General features: G+C 40.7%; 1 protein-coding gene across 3 annotated transcripts in view; it reads left to right on the top strand.

The window, feature by feature from the left end:
• GALK2 (galactokinase 2) overlaps positions 1-23,213 on the top strand; it is a 140,281-nt gene that overhangs the window by 98,274 nt on the left and 18,794 nt on the right. For all 3 annotated transcript variants that reach the window (XM_042942087.1, XM_042942088.1, XM_042942086.1), the window contains exon 8: positions 1,647-1,857. In XM_042942087.1, coding sequence (XP_042798021.1) covers positions 1,647-1,857 — 211 coding nt within the window. The remainder of the gene's footprint in view (positions 1-1,646; positions 1,858-23,213) is intronic.

Genomic DNA, 23,213 nt, shown 5'->3' with positions numbered 1-23,213 from the left:
TAGATGACTTTGGACAAGTCACTTAGTCTCACCTCTTAAATAGAGTAATAACACCCATCTCATAAGGCTGTTGAAGATTAAAAGAAATAAAAAGCACATTTTAAATCATATACAGGTATAATTACTTCTGTTTGCTTCATTGCTTATTTTGGTTGGGTTTGGATCTGTATTTCAAGAAAGTATCATTCTAGGAGATTTATCAACTTAAGCTCTTTTTCTGTATAATATAAATATATTGTTCTATGTATGTTTTTGTAAGTTTTCTCAAACAAATTTGGCAATACTTTGGAATATACACCATGGATGAATGAATTCAATAAAAGAGCAAATCCATGGAGGTATCAAATCTAGCACTGCTCAACCGCTAACTAAATGTTCTAAGCAAACAAAGTCAGAAGGAAAGGTCTTAGCTTTAGTCCTTGCTTTAGAAATGGTACCATGTTCTGTGAAATAATTGAACAGAAAAATAGAATTCTTTTTCTCTTTTCCCAGTTCTGCCTTAAAATCATTAACTCCTTTCAAATGTATTAGCCAGAGTTTTAAAAAGAGGACTAATGAATATAAGAACTTCTGTTATTAACATTCTTCAGAAGTGAGTGGCCTTAACCAAAGTTCAATGGTCTTTTGGTAAACCCTGCTTCCTGTCTAAAAGAAAGCAAATCAAATCATCAGCATAATAGAAGAGTAAATCAGATGCACATTTTCCTGAAGACTAGTTTCCCCTTCTTTTACTTGCTTCTTTTTGCTGTTTGTATTGTCTGCACCTGCCTCACACTAAGGGAATGAATTTTATAGACCTTAGGATGAGAGATATCTTCACTCTTTTGATTGTCTCCTGCTCTGAAGGGCTGCGAGTGGTCTGGGGAGAATGAAACACATTCTGGATTGAGGTTCCCATAAGTGGACCTGGTTACAAAGATTTGGTTTGTACTTAACCCTCTCCATCAGACTAAGGGATGCCTCAGGATGCAGTTGGAAGCCACACTCTTCCCTTGAGGGTGGAGAAGCATACAGCACTAGTTCTACCAGCGATCTAATGAAGTGGTTTTTCATAAGGTCACCAATGAGGTTTTCATTTAAAATCTGGGACTTTACTCCAAATGCCCAGATACTTAAATTCATTAGCCATTTTCAAAGAGGCATGTGGTAAACAGGAAGTGCTCTAATGAAAGCGGGCATACAGTGTCCACCTCAGGACCCAGGTCACATGAGAATTGAGTAGCTTTCTGTAGACTTTATAGAGAGTGGTGTATTAGGGATGAACTGAATAGGGATAAAAGAAAAAAATCATTCCAAGAAATAGCCCTGAGGGAAAGTGGTAGCAGGCAAAAAAAAAAAAAAACAAAAAACAAAAAAACAAAAAAACCAAAAAACAAAAAACAAAAAAAAATCAGTGGGATATTAGGAATTTTAAGGAAAAATATTTAACTAGCCTGAGAGTGTCACACAAGCATGTTTAATTCCAAACATATGAATCCAGTGTGCATTTTCAAGCAATGATGGGAAATGTGGATAGGTTGAATAGGAAAAAAAAAAAAAAACCAAAAACAAAAATCCAACAGCTTAAAGTTGAATTTGGCTAATTAAAATAGCACCTATCAATTTCTGAAATGAAAGATAACCATTATCTTGGTTTAAACTTACAGCTCCTGGCAAAGTACAAAGGCTTGCAATGGGATAAAATACTGCGGCTAGAGGAGGTGCAGGCCAAACTAGGGGTCAGTCTGGAAGAAATGCTCGGGATCGTGGAAGACGCCCTTCACCCTGAACCCTATAGCCCTGAGGAGGTCTGCAGGTGTTTGGGAATTAGCCTGCAGGAGCTTCGAACCCAAGTTCTGAGTCCAAACACTCAAGATGGTGAGTCAGCTGAAGAAAGTTAAGAACATGGATTGTTCCCATACTCACAGCTGGAAAGATTACAATTTTCCCATGGATTTGACTGATTTAGAAGCATGCCTGAGGGCACTTGGAGAATGTGTATGTTTTGTCAAACTTAACTATCTAGATGCTTGGCTCCATTAAATCCATTCATTCATTCGTCAACAAATATCTCCTGATCTGCTATATGCCAGGTATTCTGGTGAGGCAAAGGTGAATAAAACAAGGTTCCTGCCCTTGAGAAGTTCCTATTTCAGTAAGCTTTTCATTTTTTCTTCTGTACATTTTCTTGGTTATTATATTATTTACATAAAAAGGTCTAGGTTAGAGTAGTGCTTATAACTGCTGAGACATGCCCTGGGACACCAGAAAGTCTTCCCTGCTTAGGTTGAAATTTGTTGCCCACTTTAGTGTGAAAGTTTTTTCTGTTTGCCTGCTGCTTTCAAGAGATCTTGTTTTCACGCTGATAATATCAGATCCCTGAGGTGAAGGCCAGGTAAAGTTTGGAGGTGCACTAGGGTGGCTTCTCTTCTTAGAAGCAAAGGTTATTTATCTGTGGAAAGTCAATACCAGCGGTGAAGGTGGGGCAGGGACATCTAGCTAAGATCCAACCATTTCTGGAGGTAGAGTTGGGTTGGGAGCTTGTAAAGATCAGCCTCAGAGCCCCATTTCAGTTCAGTTTAGTTCAGTACCTAAGCTGCTTAACATGGATGTTAAATTTCTCCTCAACTTGGCCTGTGTTCTGTCCTGTCTCCCTTTCGAGCCCATACACGTACACTCGTATAGTGTTGTCTTGGCTGGACCATTCCACTTACTAATTGCATCTTGGTCTTGCCTCTGGACCTTTAATCCTAAACATCACTGCCCTTTTCTGACTAGAGCTTTCCCATTTTCTGAAATGCAGTTCCTATCTAAAAAGTTCAATATAATTCTCATCTCTTCTGGATCCTTCTCAATCCACAGCTTGTTCTCTTTCTCTGTATCTATGTTCCTTTTTCTCTATATCTGCCTGTCTTTCCAACCTCTCTCTATCGCAGCATTTAAAGAATAAGTTAATTTCCCAGAAAACCTTGGAAAACACAAAAGATAATTTCCTAATCAGAGTATGTGCCTTTCTATTTATGTATATGTATTTAAAAATTTCCCCCCAAAGAATAAGGATTTGATTGTTTTTATAAAAACGATGCTTAATCTTACCCCTTCATCTAAAATAACTTCCCTACTGGCATGCTTGCAATGCTTTCAATAATTTACTTATGTTTTGTTTGTACTCAGTAAATCTATGTTGAATGAATGAATCCATTTTGTAATTCTATCACCCTCAAAGGATTTCTTTCTCTTTTGCTATTGGAATAAGTAAGTTAAAAAACAAAACAAAACAAAAATATGAACATAAATTAGTCTGTGGGGTTCTAGAATCTCCTAGATTAATGTCACTTGAGTTACTTTCTGAATCCAGCCATCTAACTTCAGTCAGATTTCCAGCCGAATTCTCTTGGCACACTTAGCTTTAACTTTAGGGATCAAGATCCTTTTGTATCTTTGCCTTGTTTCTTCTGAGTTTGTGCTTTGGTTGGTCTAAGACCTTAAGCCAATGTTTCTCTTAACCCTTTAGAAGATAGGATTCTTACTAAATGTTGGGCTGCATTAGATCGTATGAGTTGGCGCCGTAGAGAACTCTGGAGGGTGCCTCCACCTTTTATTCCAGGACATTCACTTTAATGACGTGCTTAGTTTTGACTAGAACTAACTTTTCTCATCATGGAGATCCATGCCTTCCCAAAGGCACGTGGAATCCAATGTTTGCTTTTTGCCAAAATTGCTTCCTTTACCTGGATATGAGTGTGAGTTGGGAGATGTTGATTGTGAGGTTACAGCACAGAGAGAGATGTTTACAATCAAACTGTAGCTTGCAGCCTTTGCTAAACCAGCCAGACTTCCAAAGCCCCATGTACAACTGTTGTTTTCTCTTTCCAAATTTCTAATAATTAGATTTGGAAATGCTCAGAGGCCATTAAAATTAAACACACAAAGGAAAAATCCTCAAATCCTTTAGATGTCGTTTAGAATGGCTACAGTCCATGACTAGGGACTGGCTAGAAATATTTGAAGGATTATTTGTCAGGTCTTGCCCACAGGTAGGAATAGTCTAAGGGTGTGGTATGATGTGTGGGTTTCTAGAGGTTCAGGGGCCAAGCTGATTTCAATGGGAGGTGTTTCCTAAGGTGTGAACCCAGAGGAAGAGATGAAGCTGTGGTCAGAGTCAGGAGAGGTGGGCACATATAGTTAGCCTTGGGGTGGCCTTGCAGCTTCGGTGTACCGTGCTGGGCTGGACATGAATCTCATTGCTTAGATTAGTAACTGCCTGTGACCATATGCTGACAAAGTGCTGGCCGGTTGCTGACTAATTTGTTTAGACCCTGTGATTTCCAAAGTCACGAGCAGTAATCAGGCTTTTCAGCAAGCACAGGGCACTGGCATGGGCTGCCCTTTAGGAAGACATCTAGAGTAAAACACCCCAAAAAGCTTGTTATTTACTCTATGGTTTACATATTACTCTTTACCCACATCATATAATTTGAATCTCACAACAACTCTGGGTCACCTGGTTCTCCTCATTTCATAAGTGAAGAACTCAGAGAGTTACATGATTTGTCAAGATTTATAGGAAGTAAGTGCTAAAGCCAGATCCCAAATCCTAGTCTTTTGATTAATCAAATTCTCTTTCTGCTGTTCATTTTTTTACCCTAGCATATTATAAGCTGGCCTTAGCAATCCTGCACCAAGTGAGATAATATTGAATTTGGACTTTGCTTGGCTCTGATTTTTTCTTGAAACTGAAGAGAGGTGATGAAGATAGGTTACTTTGTGGTTAGAGTTCCCTTTTGTCCATTTCCATTCTGGTGCTTTGGCTTTAGAAGTGTAAAATCATGTGGCATTCAGTAGCTTGCTTAATTCAGGGAGCAAACTCAACTTGGCCAGAATGTGCCCGAGCTGCTGTGTTTAGAAGAACTGAGAGAAGTACTGTGGAATTTTCTCATTTGATAAATTGTGGTTCTCATAGATTATCTCAGTTAGGTCTAAGAAAAGTAGTTTGTTTTTATGTGATGGAAAAATATAAAGGTACTTATAAAATAGAGTCAGTTGGTCAGTAATTTCAATTTCCAATTAAGTGTTGGAAAGATATCAAGATATCAGATATCAAAGAAATCAATTTAAAAATACCTTGTAAGATGTCAGGCACTCAATTCTATAATCTCAACACAATGTAATCGTTCTTATAAGAATTTTGGAAGAAAAGTTTTCTATAAAGAGCCTAGAAGAAACTCCAAAGGAAAATATAGACCTTCATAGTGTTTACAGATACTGGTTGGGCAGAAATCTTTAAAATCTAGGTGATGGAATTCTAATAATGCCAAATATGATGAATCCTTCAGTTTTGTCTGTTGTTTTCATTTTTGCAAGATAATAGATTCTTATGAAACAAAGTATAAAAGGATAAATCAAGTAACTATTTTTGTTATACACAAAACATATGCTTCAAGTTGCTTGAAGTTTTGGAAGGTCAAGTGTGGGAATAATTAACTTTCACTTCATCCTTTTTCCTCTCCTTCTCTCCGTAGTGTCTCTGTTTTGTTCCTCACTCCTGTTGACTTCTCAGCTATCTGGCCACAAAGGGCAGGATCATGCCAGGAGTAAAGGCTTTTTATTTTCTAGGAAAAAATGGTTGTATCTTTTATCTTAGATCACTTGAAGATAATGCTTCCTTGCTGGGTTTTCCTCTTCCTCTTTCAGCTGTGCACATTATATATCCCTTTTCATTGGTTTACCTTTCCTTTTCAAATATTTAAGGAGCTAAACATGAATGTGGTCATACCTTATTAAGTATGAATTTAAAGACATGGCATCTTAAAACTCTCAACTTCTGTAGGAACAACCCAGTATCAGCATACTGGAATCTTGCCAGTGATCTGTGCTGTACCCTGGTCAGTGCGCCTGCCACTGATGGGTAGGCTAGAGCTCAGAATCTTCCCCTTATCCTACAAGGCTTAAAATAGCAGCCTCGTTTCTGGCTCCTGAGGCCATTCTGGAGCCACAAAAGCAAGAGAATTCTGGAATGTTCTTCCCCATGTGTGAGTGTTTTAACAGAGCTAAAATGAAATTCTGAAAGGATATTTTGAGGAGGAGTTGACCCCTGCAGTAGTCTGAAATACATTTGGCCATCTTGAACTGGGACAGGTCCAGAATGAACCGGTGACCTTGACCACCTCTTCATACTCTGTACCTTCAAACCCTTGAGTTCCCCAACTTTCTCGAATTCATGTGATTTGGCATGGCTGGCAGGAGAGGATGTAGTGTGGGAAAGAGTTAGACCAGTGAGACTAAACATTTACCTCTCTCCGACACTGATCCTCTTTGTCAAAGACAAGTGTTTTCCTCTCTCTGGGAAGGTCATCCTTGTATATTGAGCCTTCAGCTTCACGAAGATCCTACACGGTGCAGGGAAGGAGGAAGGGGATGTCAACCTTCCTGACAAAGCAGCCCCATAGACTCCGGTGACCTACACCCATGAAAGCAAGCTGGAAACAACTTTTCCAGCCTCATATGAAACTTGCATACAGTAGTTACTATAATGGCATTTCCCAGAAATAAACCCTAAAAGGGTTATGACAACTAAATGTGAGCCACGAGGCACCATCTTCTCCCAGGATTTGTATCCTTGCAAAAGCATCCCTGTTTTGTGCACCTCTGTATTCCCGCGGGGCCTAGAAAATATTTGCTGAATGAATAAATGAGTTGAATTAATTTTCTTCTATCCATATGGAGTACTAATGGGGGGGAGGCCAATTTAAGAAGGCACTCAAAGTCTAACAAAAGGGTGGTTATGCCTAGCCTTGAAAAAAATCTGTTCATTCTACATTAATAATAATATATTAACAACATCTAACATTGAGTACTTACTATGTTATAAACACTTACACTATTCTAAGTCCTTTTAAGACATTTGCTATACTTGTACTCATGTTTAGAGTACATGCATGAAATAGTCTTTTCCAGGGTATAAGTTGGCATGAACACATTTGGACACACACATTCAAATACTCATGCATTCACTGTTCCTTTATACCACCTCCCTCCCCACCCTCCTAATCTATTCGTACTATTGAGATATGACGAACTCCCCAAATTAGGCAGCTCCTAGGGAATAATTTTTGGTAGATGTTTTTTTGAAATTCTGTTTAAAAGACAAAGGCAAGTGCATTTTCCATTACAATATCAAATAGGATGGTGCATTGACAAAACTGTTAATAATGCTGACTTTTCCTTTTTCATTCTAGAAACAAAGAATAATACCAAGGTTTTTCAGCCAACAGAACATTCTGTCTTGCATCTGAATGTTTTTGACAGTGGTCTTTGAATTCACACATGGACTTTAAACATTTCAAATCTATATAAGTGAAATATAGCACAGGCTGCATAGATTTAGTTTAGGGAAGCATAAAGGGTAAAAGATTGGCTTCAGATGATTTTGTTGCTAAGAACATCCCATAAGGTAGGTTCCAATATTTTGATATTTTACAGGTGAGGAAACGGAGGTACAGAATGATTAAGATTCAAACCCACGCAGTAATTCCAGAGCCCTCATTCTGCTGTCTTAACCACTGATGTGGGGCTGTATTAGGCTTTTATCTGAGAAAAGGATTTAAACAAATTTTTTTTTTAATGTTTACTTATTTTTGAGAGAGAGAGAGAGATAGAGACAAAGTGTGAGCAGGGGAGGGGCACAGAGAGAAAGAGACATGGAATCTGAAGCAGGCTCCAGCTCTAAGCTGTCAGCACAGAGCCTGACATGGGGCTCAAACTCATGAACTGTGAGATTGTTACCTGAACTGAAGTCGGACGCTTAACCAACTGAGCCACCAAGGCTCCCTGAAAGGGATTTATTATATAGATTTGACCACATGCAATTGCGTAAGCTGTTTAAATAGTACGTAAGACTCTATCTCCAGCATCCAGTGCTGGAGCCTGACGTCAACAGGAAAGACAGTCAGGCAGTGATGATAGATGTGAAGTGAGGGTGTTAAGGACAGTAGGAACCCATGAGGATGGACAGAAATGGGAGTCAAACTCTCACCACCTCGAGGCCTGCAAGTTTGATGATGCTGGTGTCCTGCAGGGGAAGCTAAACATGTACCTGGCCCAAAGAGTCAGAGAAGCTAAAGGGAAGGGCCAGTGGGATGAGGGAGCCCACTGCAGACCTAGCTGCTACTCTATGACAGTGAAGTGAGTGGGGAGATAAATGACAATGTACATGAGCTGCAATGGCATGTGTTACCCCTGCTTAGACCATTGAAGCATTAAAAAAATTCCCCTCATCTTTCCTAATATATTTTTTTATTTGCTTGTTTCCCCTACAACTACCTGGTTTCCTGGCCCTGCCAGCTACCTTCCTCATCCAAGCTGCCTCCTTGGCTTTGGCATTGCTGGCCCCCCTCGGCTGCTCAGCCCTGACCACTACCTTGATCCCAACCCTGCTGGCCTCCCTGGCCCTGATCTTGTCATTCCTATCTACTTTCTCAGGCCAAACTGCCTTTTTGACTCTGGTTTTGCTGGCCATTCCATTCATGGCTGCCTCAAGGAAAGGAAAGGAAAGGAAGGAAAGGTAAAAGACAATTTCTAAATTTTTAAATATGTGTTTTTCTTAAGGCTAGGATATGTGACTTGACACATATATCTTGACAGTATTCCTTTGTTTGAATTTATCACGAATGTTTCTCTACCTTCTGAGAGATGAAATTATCAAAGAGTCGGCCATGAATTTATTAGACACTGCTTTGTTTTTTTTTTTTTTTAACGTTTATTTATTTTTGAGACAGAGAGAGACAGAGCATGAACAGGGGAGGAGCAGAGAGAGAGGGAGACACAGAATCCGAAACAGGCTCCAGGCTCTGAGCTGTCAGCACAGAGCCCGACGCAGGGCTCGAACCCACGTACCGTGAGATCATGACCTGAGCCGAAGTCGGACGCCTAACCGACCAAGCCACCCAGGCGCCCCTATTAGACACTGCTTTGAGTAGAATGAGGCTTCTGTAGATATGAGGACAGCTGACGTCTCATTGTGTACCATGTTGCCTCTCTGCTGGTTTAGATTAGGAAAAAAAACCTATGGTCTTCATCTACCTAACAGGACAGAATCTTGCCCCTCCTAGTTTTACTTTTTTGCTATTTTTGCTTTCATTTTCACAGTTTTAGGTTTCCATGTAAGTAAATATTTTATTCATATACAAAGCTGCTTTTCTATAGTTAAATATGTTCAGTTTGGTCAAAGTGATTATCTCCTATATTGATGTGTTCGAGGTGATTATGCTTCAGTAACAAGTCCAAAGTCTCAGTGGCTTGACTCCTCACCCCCGGCCCCTCCCCCCCCCCCCCCCAACCTAAGAACCTAAATATGTGTACTCTGCATATCCAACACAAGGCAGCAGAAGGGTCCATTTATCTGAGACATACAGGGACTCAGGCTTGCGGGGGGCGGGGGGGGGGTGTTCTATCTCAATATTTGTCCATAATCCCTGTGGCCAGAGGAAGGGAATGTTGATAATTGCTCACTGGCTTTTAACATCATCCAGAGACTGACACCATCACTCCTATCCTTGTTTCGTTGGCTTGAGCAAGTCATTTGAATCTGAGGAACTTCAAAGGGGGTGGGGAAGTGCGGTCTGTCTTAACATGTGTAAGGAGCACTGGGAACATTTCAGAAATGGCCCTAATGACAACCACACTTCCCTGTGCTTTGTGGCTAGGAGTTTCATCCTGTCAAATCTTAGTGATGAGAACCAATTTACTGTCTCATGTACAATTATGAAATTGGCATTTCTTTCCAGACATCTGGGGCAATGGATATTGTTCTTGACCAAATTCCAAGTATCTTCACTTAAATATTAGACATACTGTGATGTCCTTTTATGTTGCACATTTCTCTCATACTGGCATTTTATCTACACTTTGGTGAAGTCCTTCCTGGCCCTGGGCTTGTCACTTTTTCCCTTGTCTTGTGGAGTTCACACAGTCTCTTTTCAGGAGAGTGTTATTCTTGAATCTTAGGGCATGGTCCAGAAAAACATCTCTTGTTTGATATTAGTTCACCTCTTACTTTTGTTACTTTTCAAAGTACCTAGCTTCAGGTGGAAGGAAATTTCCTACTAAGAATTTCTAAATTAGAAAATGCATATTTTTTCCTAACCACATGAGTTTGTGTCCAATTTGTTTCCACTAGATATTGATCTAGTGACTTTTACCAGGTTATTGACACATTTTAATACTAATGAGCAATAAAACAATGATCCATTATATCTGTATAGGCATTCACAGGTTTAACCACATGAGATCTCAGTTGATCTTCATTCCTGCTGCAGGTTTCCTGATGGAAACATGACATGGCACCACTTTACATTCAGGGGCAGAGAAATTGCATAGTTTTTTTTTTTTTTTTTTTTTCTTAAAGCTTGAGGAAGATAGTTCTTCATATTGTCTTAGGTGGGAATGGGGTGGGAGAGACCACAAGAATGAACACCCTCAGTCCATTAGTACCACTGGGAAGCCTTAATTCTATCAAGGGTTATTGATGCAGCAAAAAAGACCAGAGGCCATCTCCGTAGGAATAGCAGTATAACATTCAGTCTTAGTGAGAAACTATAGAATGTTCTAAGAACAAGGAATATAAAATTCTACTCGATTAACAAAGAGGCAAGGTATATACTTCATTTCTGTATTTTAGTTCAATAGGGAAAAGATGGCAGGATGAAAATCAAAAGGGAAGAGTCAGACAGACAAAGAAAAAGGGAAAAAGTATCTTTAAAGGAAGACAGACTCATCTGCACTCAGAGCTTTTTTATGGAGAATCACTTAAACACAAACACAGAGAGGTCCCAGACAAACTTATGCCTGTGTGCATTCACCTCCCACCCTGGTCCCCAGAGAGCTACATAAACTCATTCAGAATCACAGCCTCTGTAAAATACAGCATCCTTACTTATCTTTGCAGGACATTACCAGTTATGTTGTAAGCACCTTGAGAATAGGAACATCTCATTAGATGTTTGTCAAAGTGCACCATTTTTATCTTCCCTAATACCACGCTATGTTTGGGAAAGTCCAGGTGTAGTGGAGGTCTATTGTCTTTAATACTTAGCATGAGGAAATTAAGAGGAGGGCCACATTTAGCGCGTGTCAGAGCTCCCTCAACCCTTCCCTCTTGTGCAGTGTCCGGCCCACCTTCCTGGTCTATGCTAGTGCATACCTTTCAAAAGCAAAGTCTGGGCAACAGCCTATGCGGGCTAGTAGGGTCTTTTAGCATGGCAGATGATGTAGCTTCTCACTTGCGTAATCTATTGTAATTTGGTAAAGTCCTACTTTTTGATCATAATGGCAAATGAATGACTAATATAAGTAAATAGGAGTAAGTTTTTATTCCTTTATTCAACAAGTACTCAACTGAAGGGCAACTAGTCAAGCACTGTGGTAGGGATTGTGCATTAGCAATCAGTAAGGCCAGCATAATCCTTATCTCCTTTATTTAGCATTTTGTGGGAAGACAACAATAAAACAAATGCTAAAGTGTGCTACTTCTTTCTCAGATAAGCACTGGGTTTTCCTTTGCCTGTCTTCATTCTTTTTGCTCCCTTACATTTTTCCCCCTGTAATTCAATTAGAAGACAGCAAAGACCAGAGCTCATTCCCTTTTCTTAAAAAAATTTTTTAATGCTTATTTATTTTGGGGAGACAGTGAGACAGAGTGAGGGAGGGGCAGAGAGACAGGGAGACACAGAATCTGAAATGGACTCCAGGCTCTGAGCTGTCAGCACAGAGCCCGACGCAAGTCTTGAACCCATGAAGTGTGGGATCATGACCTGGGCCAAAGTCAGGCGCTTAACCGACTGAGCCACCCAGGCACCCCTAGCTTATTCCCTTTTATGTTAAAATATTAGGACAGGCCAGCTCTAGGCAAGTGTGACCTTTGTTTTCCATAGTCCTTCATTCAGCTCTGCACTGACCAAGACCCCTTCCCAACTCTCTAGGCTCCTTTTCAAATATCTTGAAATTGTTTGGGCCTTTCACTTTTTCCAAGAACAAAGCTTTAGGGAAGTTCTGGGAAGTTAATGGGAAAGTCGTTTCCTCAAGAAAGAGAGGGAAACAAAAATGTGGCTCATCCAGGAAGCAGCTTTAGAGTCTTCCTTTGCTGATGAGATGGGAGCAGGAAGTTGACATTTACTGAGAATTAATTGATAATTATTGAGAATTTGTTGTTACATTCAAGATTCTCTATTAGGTTTTTTTTTGGGGGGGGGGGAGGGATCTACCCAGATGAAGACAGCACCTCTGAAGATAGCACCTTGCTCTCCTTAAGCAGTGTTTGATAACTATAATTAGAAGGGAAGATGCTAATTAGGGAGCACTGGGCTCTCTCATCTTCTGAATGTCCCTGGAGTTAACAGGAGCTTCGTGTGTTGCCAGAGTATAAAATGCAGGTGAGGGTGACAATAGCAGAGTGAGGCAAAGGTTTCAAGATCAGAGGAGTAGAGTTTATTATGACATAGACAATCCCGGCTCTTGCTGCTCCTGGAAATCTGAACAAGGGGTGTTATAAACATGTGGGGTGCCCTTCCTTTCCACAGACAAGATGGCATTATGCTGTAGATTTGAAAATATTCACAAATGACTCTTGGAATGTACTTTTCCATGGATTAATGTGGTTTGTGTTGAAAGTGTGTGTGAGTGTGTATGTGTGTGTGTGTGTGTGTATTTTTTTTCACCCATGGTTTTGCTATTAAGAGCAGGTAAAGATTTTTTCCCTCTTAAATGTAATATGCTAATTTAATTTAGTGTTTGCAGCATGGGAATGGGATACTAATGTGCCTGAAAACAGCAGTTCATTTTTTGTGGGTTTGACCATTTCAGAAACTTCACATTTCTGAAAAATATGATTATTAGGAAAATAAATTTGAAACCACAGTCCAACTTCAATGAGGAATATATGGTGTTTTTCCATTCTACTGCTTAAATACTCCAAAGATTCTACGCCTCAGAGCAGGGACTTATTATAACTTTGCTGCACAGGAAAACGGAGGACTCCAGAGTCGATTCTGAAGTGGTTTTTCCCGTCTACCTCTGGACTGCTTTTCTTGGAAAACAACTATTGGGTTAGCCCAGTGGAGCCTTTGGTTTTAAAGAGAAATTGGTGGGTAGTGTGCAGCTACAGTGTTGTGCAAAAGGCAGCTAAAGACACGACTGCTTTTAGCCCCTCACCCAAACACTGTGAAAGTATTTTGGGGGATGAGAGTCTCAGAAATATTGATTATACACATACATGATAAAGATTTCCAATTCTCTCAGGCCGGCATATTTATTTATTTTGTTTTGATTAATTATCCTGAGATGAAGTTTTTACTGATTCCCCAAATATTTATCACTTTTATCTTGTTAGCTGAAAACCAATGCTTTGCATTCTTCCATATCCAAACAACCCTCATGCAGTTGCGTAATAGGAGGCTACATGGGGAAACTGTGTTTTGAAAATGAGGAAGGTGATAGCCCAGCCGTACTTTGCACCCCTCAGACCGACTTAGAGGGCAGACTGGGGAACTACCCTTTTAGAAGGAATAATCAGAGAAGGAGACTTGAAATCCAATTATGTGAGGGAAGCAGAGTGGTTGGTCTGGAGAGGAAAAGACTTCACTGCTAATAGAGTCACGGTATTTCACTGCTGCTGGGGGCAAGTGCCATAGTTTTGGCTACTTGACATCCAGGCCCCTTTCCTAGGGAAATCTGTGGTGTGTGTGCATGTTGGTGAGAGGGTAGGTCTTGTTTCCTACGGTAGAAGGTGAGGGGTCAGATTTGCCCCTCATGGATTGCTTGTCACCTGGGTGTGAGCAAGAGTCTTAGGTTCCTCCTGGTGTCCTGGCATGTGCTTATGTCTGGTGCTTTGCATCTAATAGGCACAGGGTCTGTTGATAAAGTATCTCAAGTCCAATGTCATATTTAGACATTGTTCTTCACTGCCTGCTTCCCTTGGCTTCTGACTCATTTGTACCTGGTTTTCTTGCATTCTTTTTTTTTTTTTTTTTGTCATTACAAATATGATTGAGGTGTTATTTATTTTTTATTAATTTTTTCAATATATGAAGTTTATTGTCAAATTGGTTTCCATACAACACCCACTGCTCATCCCAAAAGGTGCCCTCCTCAATGCCCATCACCCACCCTCCCCTCCCTCCCACCCCCCATCAACCCTCAGTTTGTTCTCAGATTTTAAGAGTCTCTTATGCTTTGGCTCTCTTCCACTCTATCCTCCTTTTTTTTTTTCCTTCCCCTCCCCCATGGGTTTCTGTTAAGTTTCTCAGGATCCACATAAGAGTGAAACCATATGGTATCTGTCTTTCTCTGTATGGCTTATTTCACTTAGCAGCACACTCTCCAGTTCCATCCATGTTGCTACAAAGGGTCATATTTCATTCTTTCTCATTGCCACGTAGTATTCCATTGTGTATATAAACCACAATTTCTTTATCCATTCATCAGTTGATGGACATTTAGGCTCTTTCCATAATTTGGCTATTGTTGAGAGTGCTGCTATAAACATTGGGGTACAAGTGCCCCTATGCATCAGTACTCCTGTATCCCTTGGGTAAATTCCTAGCAGTGCTATTGCTGGGTCATAGGGTAGGTCTATTTTTAATTTTTTGAGGAACCTCCACACCGTTTTCCAGAGCGGCTGCACGAATTTGCATTCCCACCAACAGTGCAAGAGGGTTCCCGTTTCTCCACATCCTCTCCAGCATCTATAGTCTCCTGATTTGTTCATTTTGGCCACTCTGACTGGCATGAGGTGATATCTGAGTGTGGTTTTGATTTGTATTTCCCTGATGAGGAGCGACGTTGAGCATCTTTTCATGGGCCTGTTGGCCATCCAGATGTCTTCTTTAGAGAAGTGTCTATTCATGTTTTCTGCCCATTTCTTCACTGGGTTATTTGTTTTTCGGGTGTGGAGTTTGGTGAGCTCTGTATAGATTTTGGATACTAGCCCTTTGTCCGATATGTCATTTGCAAATATCTTTTCCCATTCCGTTGGTTGCCTTTTAGTTTTGTTGGTTGTTTCCTTTGCTGTGCAGAAGCTTTTTGTCTTCATAAGGTCCCAGTAATTCATTTTTGCTTTTAATTCCCTTGCCTTTGGGGATGTGTCAAGTAAGAAATTGCTACGGCTGAGGTCAGAGAGGTCTTTTCCTGCTTTCTCCTCTAAGGTTTTGATGGTTTCCTGTCTCACATTCAGGTCCTTTATCCATTTTGAGTTTATTTTTGTGAATGGTGTGAGAAAGTGGTCTAGTTTCAACCTTCTGCATGTTGCTGTCCAGTTCTCCCAGCACCATTTGTTAAAGAGACGGTCTTTTTTCCATTGGATGTTCTTTCCTGCTTTGTCAAAGATTAGTTGGCCATACATTTGTGGGTCTAATTCTGGGGTTTCTATTCTATTCCATTGGTCTATGTGTCTGTTTTTGTACCAATACCATGCTGTCTTGATGATTACAGCTTTGTAGTAGAAGCTAAAGTCTGGGATTGTGATGCCTCTTGCTTTGGTCTTCTACTTCAAAATTACTTTGGCTATTCGGGGCCTTTTGTGGTTCCATATGAATTTTAGGATTGCTTGTTCTAGTTTTGAGAAGAATGCTGGTGCAATTTTGATTGGGATTGCATTGAATGTGTAGATAGCTTTGGGTAGTATTGACATTTTGACAATATTTATTCTTTCAATCCATGAGCAGGGAATGTCTTTCCATTTCTTTATATCTTCTTCAATTTCCTTCATAAGCTTTCTATAGTTTTCAGCATACAGATCTTTTACATCTTTGGTTAGATTTATCCCTAGGTATTTTATGCTTCTTGTGCAATTGTGAATGGGATCAGTTTCTTTATTTGTCTTTCTGTTGCTTCATTATTAGTGTATAAGAATGCAACTGATTTCTGTACATTGATTTTGTATCCTGCAACTTTGCTGAATTCATGTATCAGTTCTAGCAGACTTCTGGTGGAGTCTATCGGATTTTCCATGTATAATATCATGTCATCTGCAAAAAGTGAAAGCTTAACTTCATCTTTGCCAATTTTGATGCCTTTGCTTTCCTTTTGTTGTCTGATTGCTGATGCTAGAATTTCCAACACTATGTTAAACAACAGCGGTGAGAGTGGACATCCCTGTCGTGTTCCTGATCTCAGAGAAAAAGCTCTCAGTTTTTCCCCATTGAGGATGATGTTAGCTGTGGGCTTTTCATAAATGGCTTTTATGATCTTTAAGTATGTTCCTTCTATCCCGACTTTCTCAAGGGTTTTTATTAAGAAAGGGTGCTGGATTTTGTCAAAGGCGTTTTCTGCATCAATTGACAGGATCATATGGTTCTTATCTTTTCTTTTATTAATGTGATGTATCACGTTGATTGATTTTCGAATGTTGAACCAGCCCTGCAGCTCAGGAATGAATCCCACTTGATCATGGTGAATAATTCTTTTTATATGCTGTTGAATTCGATTTGCTAGTATCTTATTAAGAATTTTTGCATCCATGTTCATCAGGGATATTGGCCTGTAGTTCTCTTCTTTTACTGGGTCTCTGCCTGGTGTAGGAATCAAAGTAATACTGCCTTCATAGAATGAGTCTGGAAGTTTTCCTTCCCTTTCTATTTTTTGGAATAGCTTGAGAAGGATAGGTATTATCTCTGCTTTAAACGTCTGTTAGAACTCCCCTGGGAAGCCATCTGGTCCTGGACTCCTATTTGTTGGGAGATTTTTGATGACTGATTCAATTTCTTCGCTGGTTATGGGTCTGTTCAAGCTTTCTATTTCCTCCTGATTGAGTTTTGGAAGCGTGTGGGTGCTTAGGAATTTGTCCATTTCTTCCATGTTGTCCAGTTTGTTGGCATATAATTTTTCATAGTATTCCCTGATAATTGCTTGTATCTCTGAGGGATCGGTTGTAATAATCCCATTTTCATTCATGATGTTATCTATTTGGGTCATCTCCCTTTTCTTTTTGAGAAGCCTGGCTAGAGGTTTATCAATTTTGTTTATGTTTTCAAAAAACCAACTCTTGGTTTCATTGATCTGCTCTACCGTTTTTTTAGATTCTACATTGTTTATTTCTGCTCTGATCTTTATTATTTCTCTTCTTCTGCTGGGTTTGGGGTGTCTTTGCTGTTCTGCTTCTATTTCCTTTAGGTGTGCTGTTAGATTTTGTATTTGGGATTTTTCTTGTTTCTTGAGCTAGGCCTGGATTGCAATGTATTTTCCTCTCAGGACTGCCTTCGCTGCATCCCAAAGCATTTGGATTGTTGTATTTTCATTTTCGTTTGTTTCCATATATTTTTTAATTTCTTCTCTAATTGCCTGGTTGACCCATTCATTCTTTAGTAGGGTGTTCTTTAACCTCCATGCTTTTGGAGGTTTTCCAGACTTTTTCCTGTGGTTGATTTCAAGCTTCATAGCATTGTGGTCTGAAAGTATGCATGGTATGATTTCAATTCTTGTATACTTATGAAGGGCTGTTTTGTGACCCAGTATGTGATCTATCTTGGAGAATGTTCCATGTGCACTCGAGAAGAAAGTATATTCTGTTGCTTTGGGATGTAGAGTTCTAAATATATCTGTCAAGTCCATCTGATCCAATGTGTCATTCAGGGCACATGTTTCTTTATTGGCCGTGTGTCTAGATGATCTATCCATTTCTGTAAGTGGAGTGTTAAAGTCCCCTGCAATTACCACATTCTTATCAATAAGGTTGCTTATGTTTGTGAGTAATTGTTTTATATATTTGGGGGCTCCGGTATGCGGCGCATAGACATTTATAATTGTTAGCTCTTCTTGATGGATAGACCCTGTGATTATTATATAATGCCCTTCTTCATCTCTTGTTACAGCCTTTAATGTAAAGTCTAGTTTGTCTGATATAAGTATGGCTACTCCATCTTTCTTTTGACTTCCAGTGGCATGATAAATAGTTCTCCATCCCCTCACTCTCAATCTGAAGGTGTCCTTAGGTCTAAAATGAGTCTCTTGTAGACAGCAAATAGATGGGTCTTGTTTTTTTTTATCCATTCTGATACCCTATGTCTTTTGATTGGTGCATTTAGTCCATTTACATTCAGTGTTATTATACAAAGATATGGGTTTAGAGTCATTGTGATGTCTGTAGGTTTCATGCTTGTAGCGATGTCTCCGGTACTTTGTCTCACAGGATCCCCTTTAGGATCTCTTGTAGGGCTGGTTTAGTGGTGACGAATTCCTTCAGTTTTTGTTTGGGAAGACCTTTATTTCTCCTTCTATTCTAAATGACAGACTTGCTGGATAAAGGATTCTCGGCTGCATATGTTTTCTGTTCATCACATTGAAGATCTCCTGCCATTCCTTTCTGGCCTGCCAAGTTTCAGTAGGGAGATCGGTCACGAGTCTTATAGGTCTCCCTTTATATATTAGAGCACGTTTATCTCTTGCTGCTTTCAGAATTTTCTCTTTATCCTTGTATTTTGCCAGTTTCACTATGACATGTCGTGCAGAAGATCGATTCAAGTTACATCTGAAGGGAGTTCTCTTTGCCTCCGGATTTCAATGCCTTTTTCCTTCCCCAATTCAGGGAAGTTCTCACCTTTCCCTCTCTCTTCCTCCTCTGGAATACCAATTATGCGTATATTATTTCTCTTTAGTGCATCACTTAGTTCTCTAATTTTCCCCTCATACTCCTGGATTTTTTTATCTCTCTTTTTCTCAGCTTCTTCTTTTTCCATAATTTTATCTTCTAGTTCACCTATTCTCTCCTATGCCTCTTCAATCTGAGCCGTGGTTGTCTCCATTTTATTTTGCAGCTCATTGATAGCATTTTTTAGCTCCTCCTGGCTGTTCCTTAGTCCCTTGATCTCTGTAGTAACAGATTCTCTGCTGTCCTCTATACTGTTTTCAGGCCCAGCGATTAATTTTATGACTATTATGCTAAATTCACTTTCTGTTATATTGTTTAAATCGTTTTTGATGAGTTCGTTAGCTGTTGTTGTTTTCTGGACTTTTTTTTAGGGGAATTCTTCTGTTTCATCATTTTGGATAGTCCCTGGAGTGGTGCGGGACTGCAGGGCACTTCCCCTGTGCTGTCTTGAATAACTTGTGTTGGTGGGCGGGGCCGCAGTCAGACCTGATGTCTGCCCCCAGCCCACCACTGGGGCCACAGTCAGACTGGTGTGTGCCTTCTCTTCCCCTCTCCTAGGGGTGGGATTCACTGTGGGGTGGTGTGGCCCGTCTGTGCTACTTGCACACTGCCAGACTTGTGGTGCTGGGATCTGGCGTATTAGCTGGGGTGGATTGGCAAGGTGCACAGGGGCGGGAGGGGCAGGCTCAGCTTGTTTTTCCTTTGGAGATCTGCTTCGGGAGGGGCCCTGCAGCACTGGGAGGGAGTCAGACCTGCCAGAGGGATGGATCCACAAAATCACAGCGTTGGGTGTTTGTGCAGTGCAAGCAAGTTCCCTGGCAGGAACTGGTTCCCTTTGGGATTTTGGTTGGGGGATGGGCGAGGGCGATGGCGCTGGCAAGCGCCTTTGTTCCCCACCAAGCTGAGCTCTGTCATCCGGGGCTCAACAACTCTCCCTCCCGTAGTCCTCCAGCCCTCCCGTTCTCTGAGCAGAGCTGTTAGCTTATAACCTTCCAGATGTCAAGTCCTGCTTGCTGTCGGAACACACTCTGTCCGGCCCCTCCGCTTTTGCAAGCCAGACTCGGGGGCTCTGCTTGGCCGGCGGGCCACCCCTCCGCCCATGCTCCCTCTCGCCAGTCCATGTAGCGGCGCACCACCTCGCCGCCCTTCCTACCCTCTTCTGTGGGCCTCTCCTCTGCGCTTGGCTCCGGAGACTCCGTTCTGCTAGTCTTCTGGCAGTTTTCTGGGTTATTTAGGCAGGTGTAGGGGGAATCTAAGTGATCAGCAGGACACGCGGTGAGCCCAGTGTCCTCCTACGCCGCCATCTTCCCCTATCCGGTTTTCTTGCGTTCTAATACAGAATAGGAATATGTAATTCTAATAGATTTTGTGAGCTCTCTCATATGTTTAAAATAGATTCCTTTTTTGATTAAGAAACCATGTTGTTTTCTGTTGTTTACAATAAGAATCGTACTGACATAATTGCTAAAAACCTGTAATGGTTTATTTCTAGCTGGAATTTTTAACCTGGATCTAAGGATAACATTACAGTATCTGTGTGTGTGTTGTACTATATGCAGAATTTTGGATATTTGGATATTCTGATGGGGGAGAGGGTCTATAGCTTTTATTTGATTCTCAAAAGTTTCTGTAATTCTAAAAAGGCCAAGAACCACTTATCTACAGGATACAATTTAAATACCTTACTTAGGATAATTTACGAAACCTTTATGATCTGGCCTCTGTCTACTGCTTCAGTTTTCTCTCTCATTGTGTTTCCTGTTGCTTCTGCTTTTCATCATCATTGCATGCAAGTCACATCTAAGTACTACAGGTTCTCTAAAAGCACCTCATGTTTTTTAATCTCCATGTCTTTGCTCATGATGTTCCTTTAAACATTTTTTTTTAATGTTTATTTTTTGAGGAGAGAAAGTCAGAGCATGAGCAGGGAGAGGGGAAGAGAGAGAGGGAGACACAGAATCTGAAGCAAGCTCCAGGTTCTGAGCTATCAGCACAGAGCCTGACACCAGGCTTGAACCTGCGAGCTGTGAGATCATGATCTGAGTTGAAGTCGGATGCTTAACCAACTGAGCCACCCAGGCACCTCAGCTCAGGATGTTCCTTCTGCCTTAAGTTCCCAATCCTTTTCTTTGTTCTTTACTCCACCTTTTAATTGGTTTTCTGGGCACCTGCTCATCTTTTAAATTCAGCTGGTTTCACCTCTTCTATGAAGGCCATAATCTCTGTGCTCCCATCCCCTTGGCTCACCTGATTTCAGCTTTGACAGCAGCCCACGTCAGGCTAGCAGCTGGTTTGAGTGTGTCTTCTTTGTTGGTTTGGGACATTCTCCAAAGTCACTGAAGGTAACTCATTGCCCAGGAACATCTTTATGGAGAAGTTAACCCCTCTGGGGGCAACAGTGGAAATGTCTGTGGGTAAATGCCCCAGGGTTCCCCTCTGCTGGTGGGCCAATTCTGAGGCACCTTCTTTATGTGTCTCAGAGAGGTCTCTGAGCAACTGGGTCCCAGGAGCTGCCTTAGCATCTGTTGCCTTTGTTGTCCTTATTTACGGATTTCTCTCTAGTAGACTGTTATTTCTTTTTTGTTTAAAATTTTTAAAATTTATTTTTCATTGTGGTAAGAACAGTTAATGTAAGATCTATCCACGTAACGAGTTTTAAGTGTACATTTTGTGGACTATAGGTACAGTGTTGTGCATCTTACTTGTTATTTATCCATTTAACTGAAATTTTATGCCTGTTGATTAGTAACTCCTCATTTCCCCTTCTTTCAGCCCTTGGGAACTACCATTCCAGACTTTGATTTTATGAATTTAAGGACTACTTCCTATAAGTACAATCATGTAGTACTTATCTTTCTGTGTTTGGCTTCTTTCATTTAGCATAATATCCTGAAAGTCCATTTATGTTGTCGTATGTTACAGAATTTCCTTCATTTTTAAGGCTGAATAATATTCTTTTATATGTATATATACATTTTTTTTTTTTACCCATTAATCTACTGATGAACATTTAATTTGCTTCCACATCTTAGCTATTGTGAATAGGGCTGCAATGAACATGAGAGTGAGTGCTTGTGTCTCTTTGAGATCCTGATTTCAATTTTTCTGGATGTATACCCAGAAGTGGGATTACTGATTCATATGGTAGTTCTATTTTTATTTTTTTGAGGAACCTCTGTACTTTTTTCTGTAGTGGCTGAACATTTTGCATTTCTACCAGCAGGGTGCAAGGGTTCCAATTTCTCCATGTCCTTGCCAACACTTCTCTTTTGTTAAACTATTACCTCTTGAGAGTGAAGAGCTTATATTATTCCCTTTATTAAAAGAGAAAACTGGATCCTCATCAATGTGTGAAAAAACACAAAACATGAGAGCTTTTTTCTGATTTCTCATGGGCTGTCTTGTGTTTACATGCATCTGGGGAGCAGAACTAAGACCAAACAGCAGAACTTACCAGAAGACGGAGTTTAGTTCAATGTAGAACTATCAGTGCCCCTAAGGGAAGTGGGACTTATTAGTAACAGTAACAGTGGTTCATTATGACATAGTGACCCTCTTGGTTTACCCACTCTTCACTCTCCAGACAAGAATTCCTGTAATTGAGAGTTTTGTGGAAAAAGAGTCCCACATGCAGATGCCTACAGGGGCCAGGCAGGCATGTAAACTAGTGAGGCTGAGCATCAGATAATTGGTAAGGGAGGAAACTGTGGAAATAAAGTATGTGTATTCCGTCTGAAAGGGGTAGCTCCTCCTCAGCTCCAGTCAACTATCGTTGTGCAAGAATATAGGTTCGGTGCTGCCAGACTTCAGTTTTTCAAGGGAAAGCAGAAATCCAGATCCTTATATAAAAATTCGCAGTTGAAAAAACAATACGCTAGTCAAGAAGGCTTCACAGGGCTGGGCAGGGACCACGTGTTGTTAGTTTGCAACCTTTGTGCAGCATGTGTAGCAAAGGATGTTAAAACTTCAGATGTGTGGGCAGCCTCCTCTGAAAGGCAGCCCTAGGGTCTGGTCAGTTTGCTCTCATCAGGTGTATAAACGGACTCTGCCTGTTCCCAGCACAGGCCTTCTCTGCAGCAAGGAAGCTCTGTGGCTCAGGCTCTTTGCTACTTCCCACTACTGTTCTTCCTCCACCAAACCTGTCATCTTAGTGCAACTTCCACATTTCCAGCACTTGGATTTCTGCTGCAGATCATCACCGTTCAATGGTCTCATAGTTTTGTTTTATGTTTTTTTAAATGTTTATTTATTTTGAGAGAAAGAGAGAGAGAGCACACACAAGCGGGGGACAGGCAGAGAGAACAGGGGAGAGAGAATCCCAAGCAGGTGCCATGCTGTCAGCACAGAGCCTGATGTGGGGCTTGAACTCATGAACCATGAGATCACTACCTGAGCTGAAACCAAGAGTCGGACACTTAACCGACTGAGCCACCAGGTGCCTCTGTTTTATCTCTTTAATTGAGGTGTTAAGTTCCTCAAATCTGGAGCTTCTATTTCATATGCCTTTCCTATCATTTGGAGCATGGTGCGGGGCACATAGCAGGTGCTCAAAAGAACTATTGATGCTGGATGGCCATCTTACTCAGGGCTTTTGTCA

The sequence above is a fragment of the Panthera leo genome, chromosome B3 (genome assembly GCF_018350215.1).
Source record: "Panthera leo isolate Ple1 chromosome B3, P.leo_Ple1_pat1.1, whole genome shotgun sequence".
NCBI lineage: Eukaryota > Metazoa > Chordata > Mammalia > Carnivora > Felidae > Panthera > Panthera leo.
Note: the sequence above shows the minus strand (reverse complement) of the source record. Positions and strands in the feature narration are given on the sequence as shown.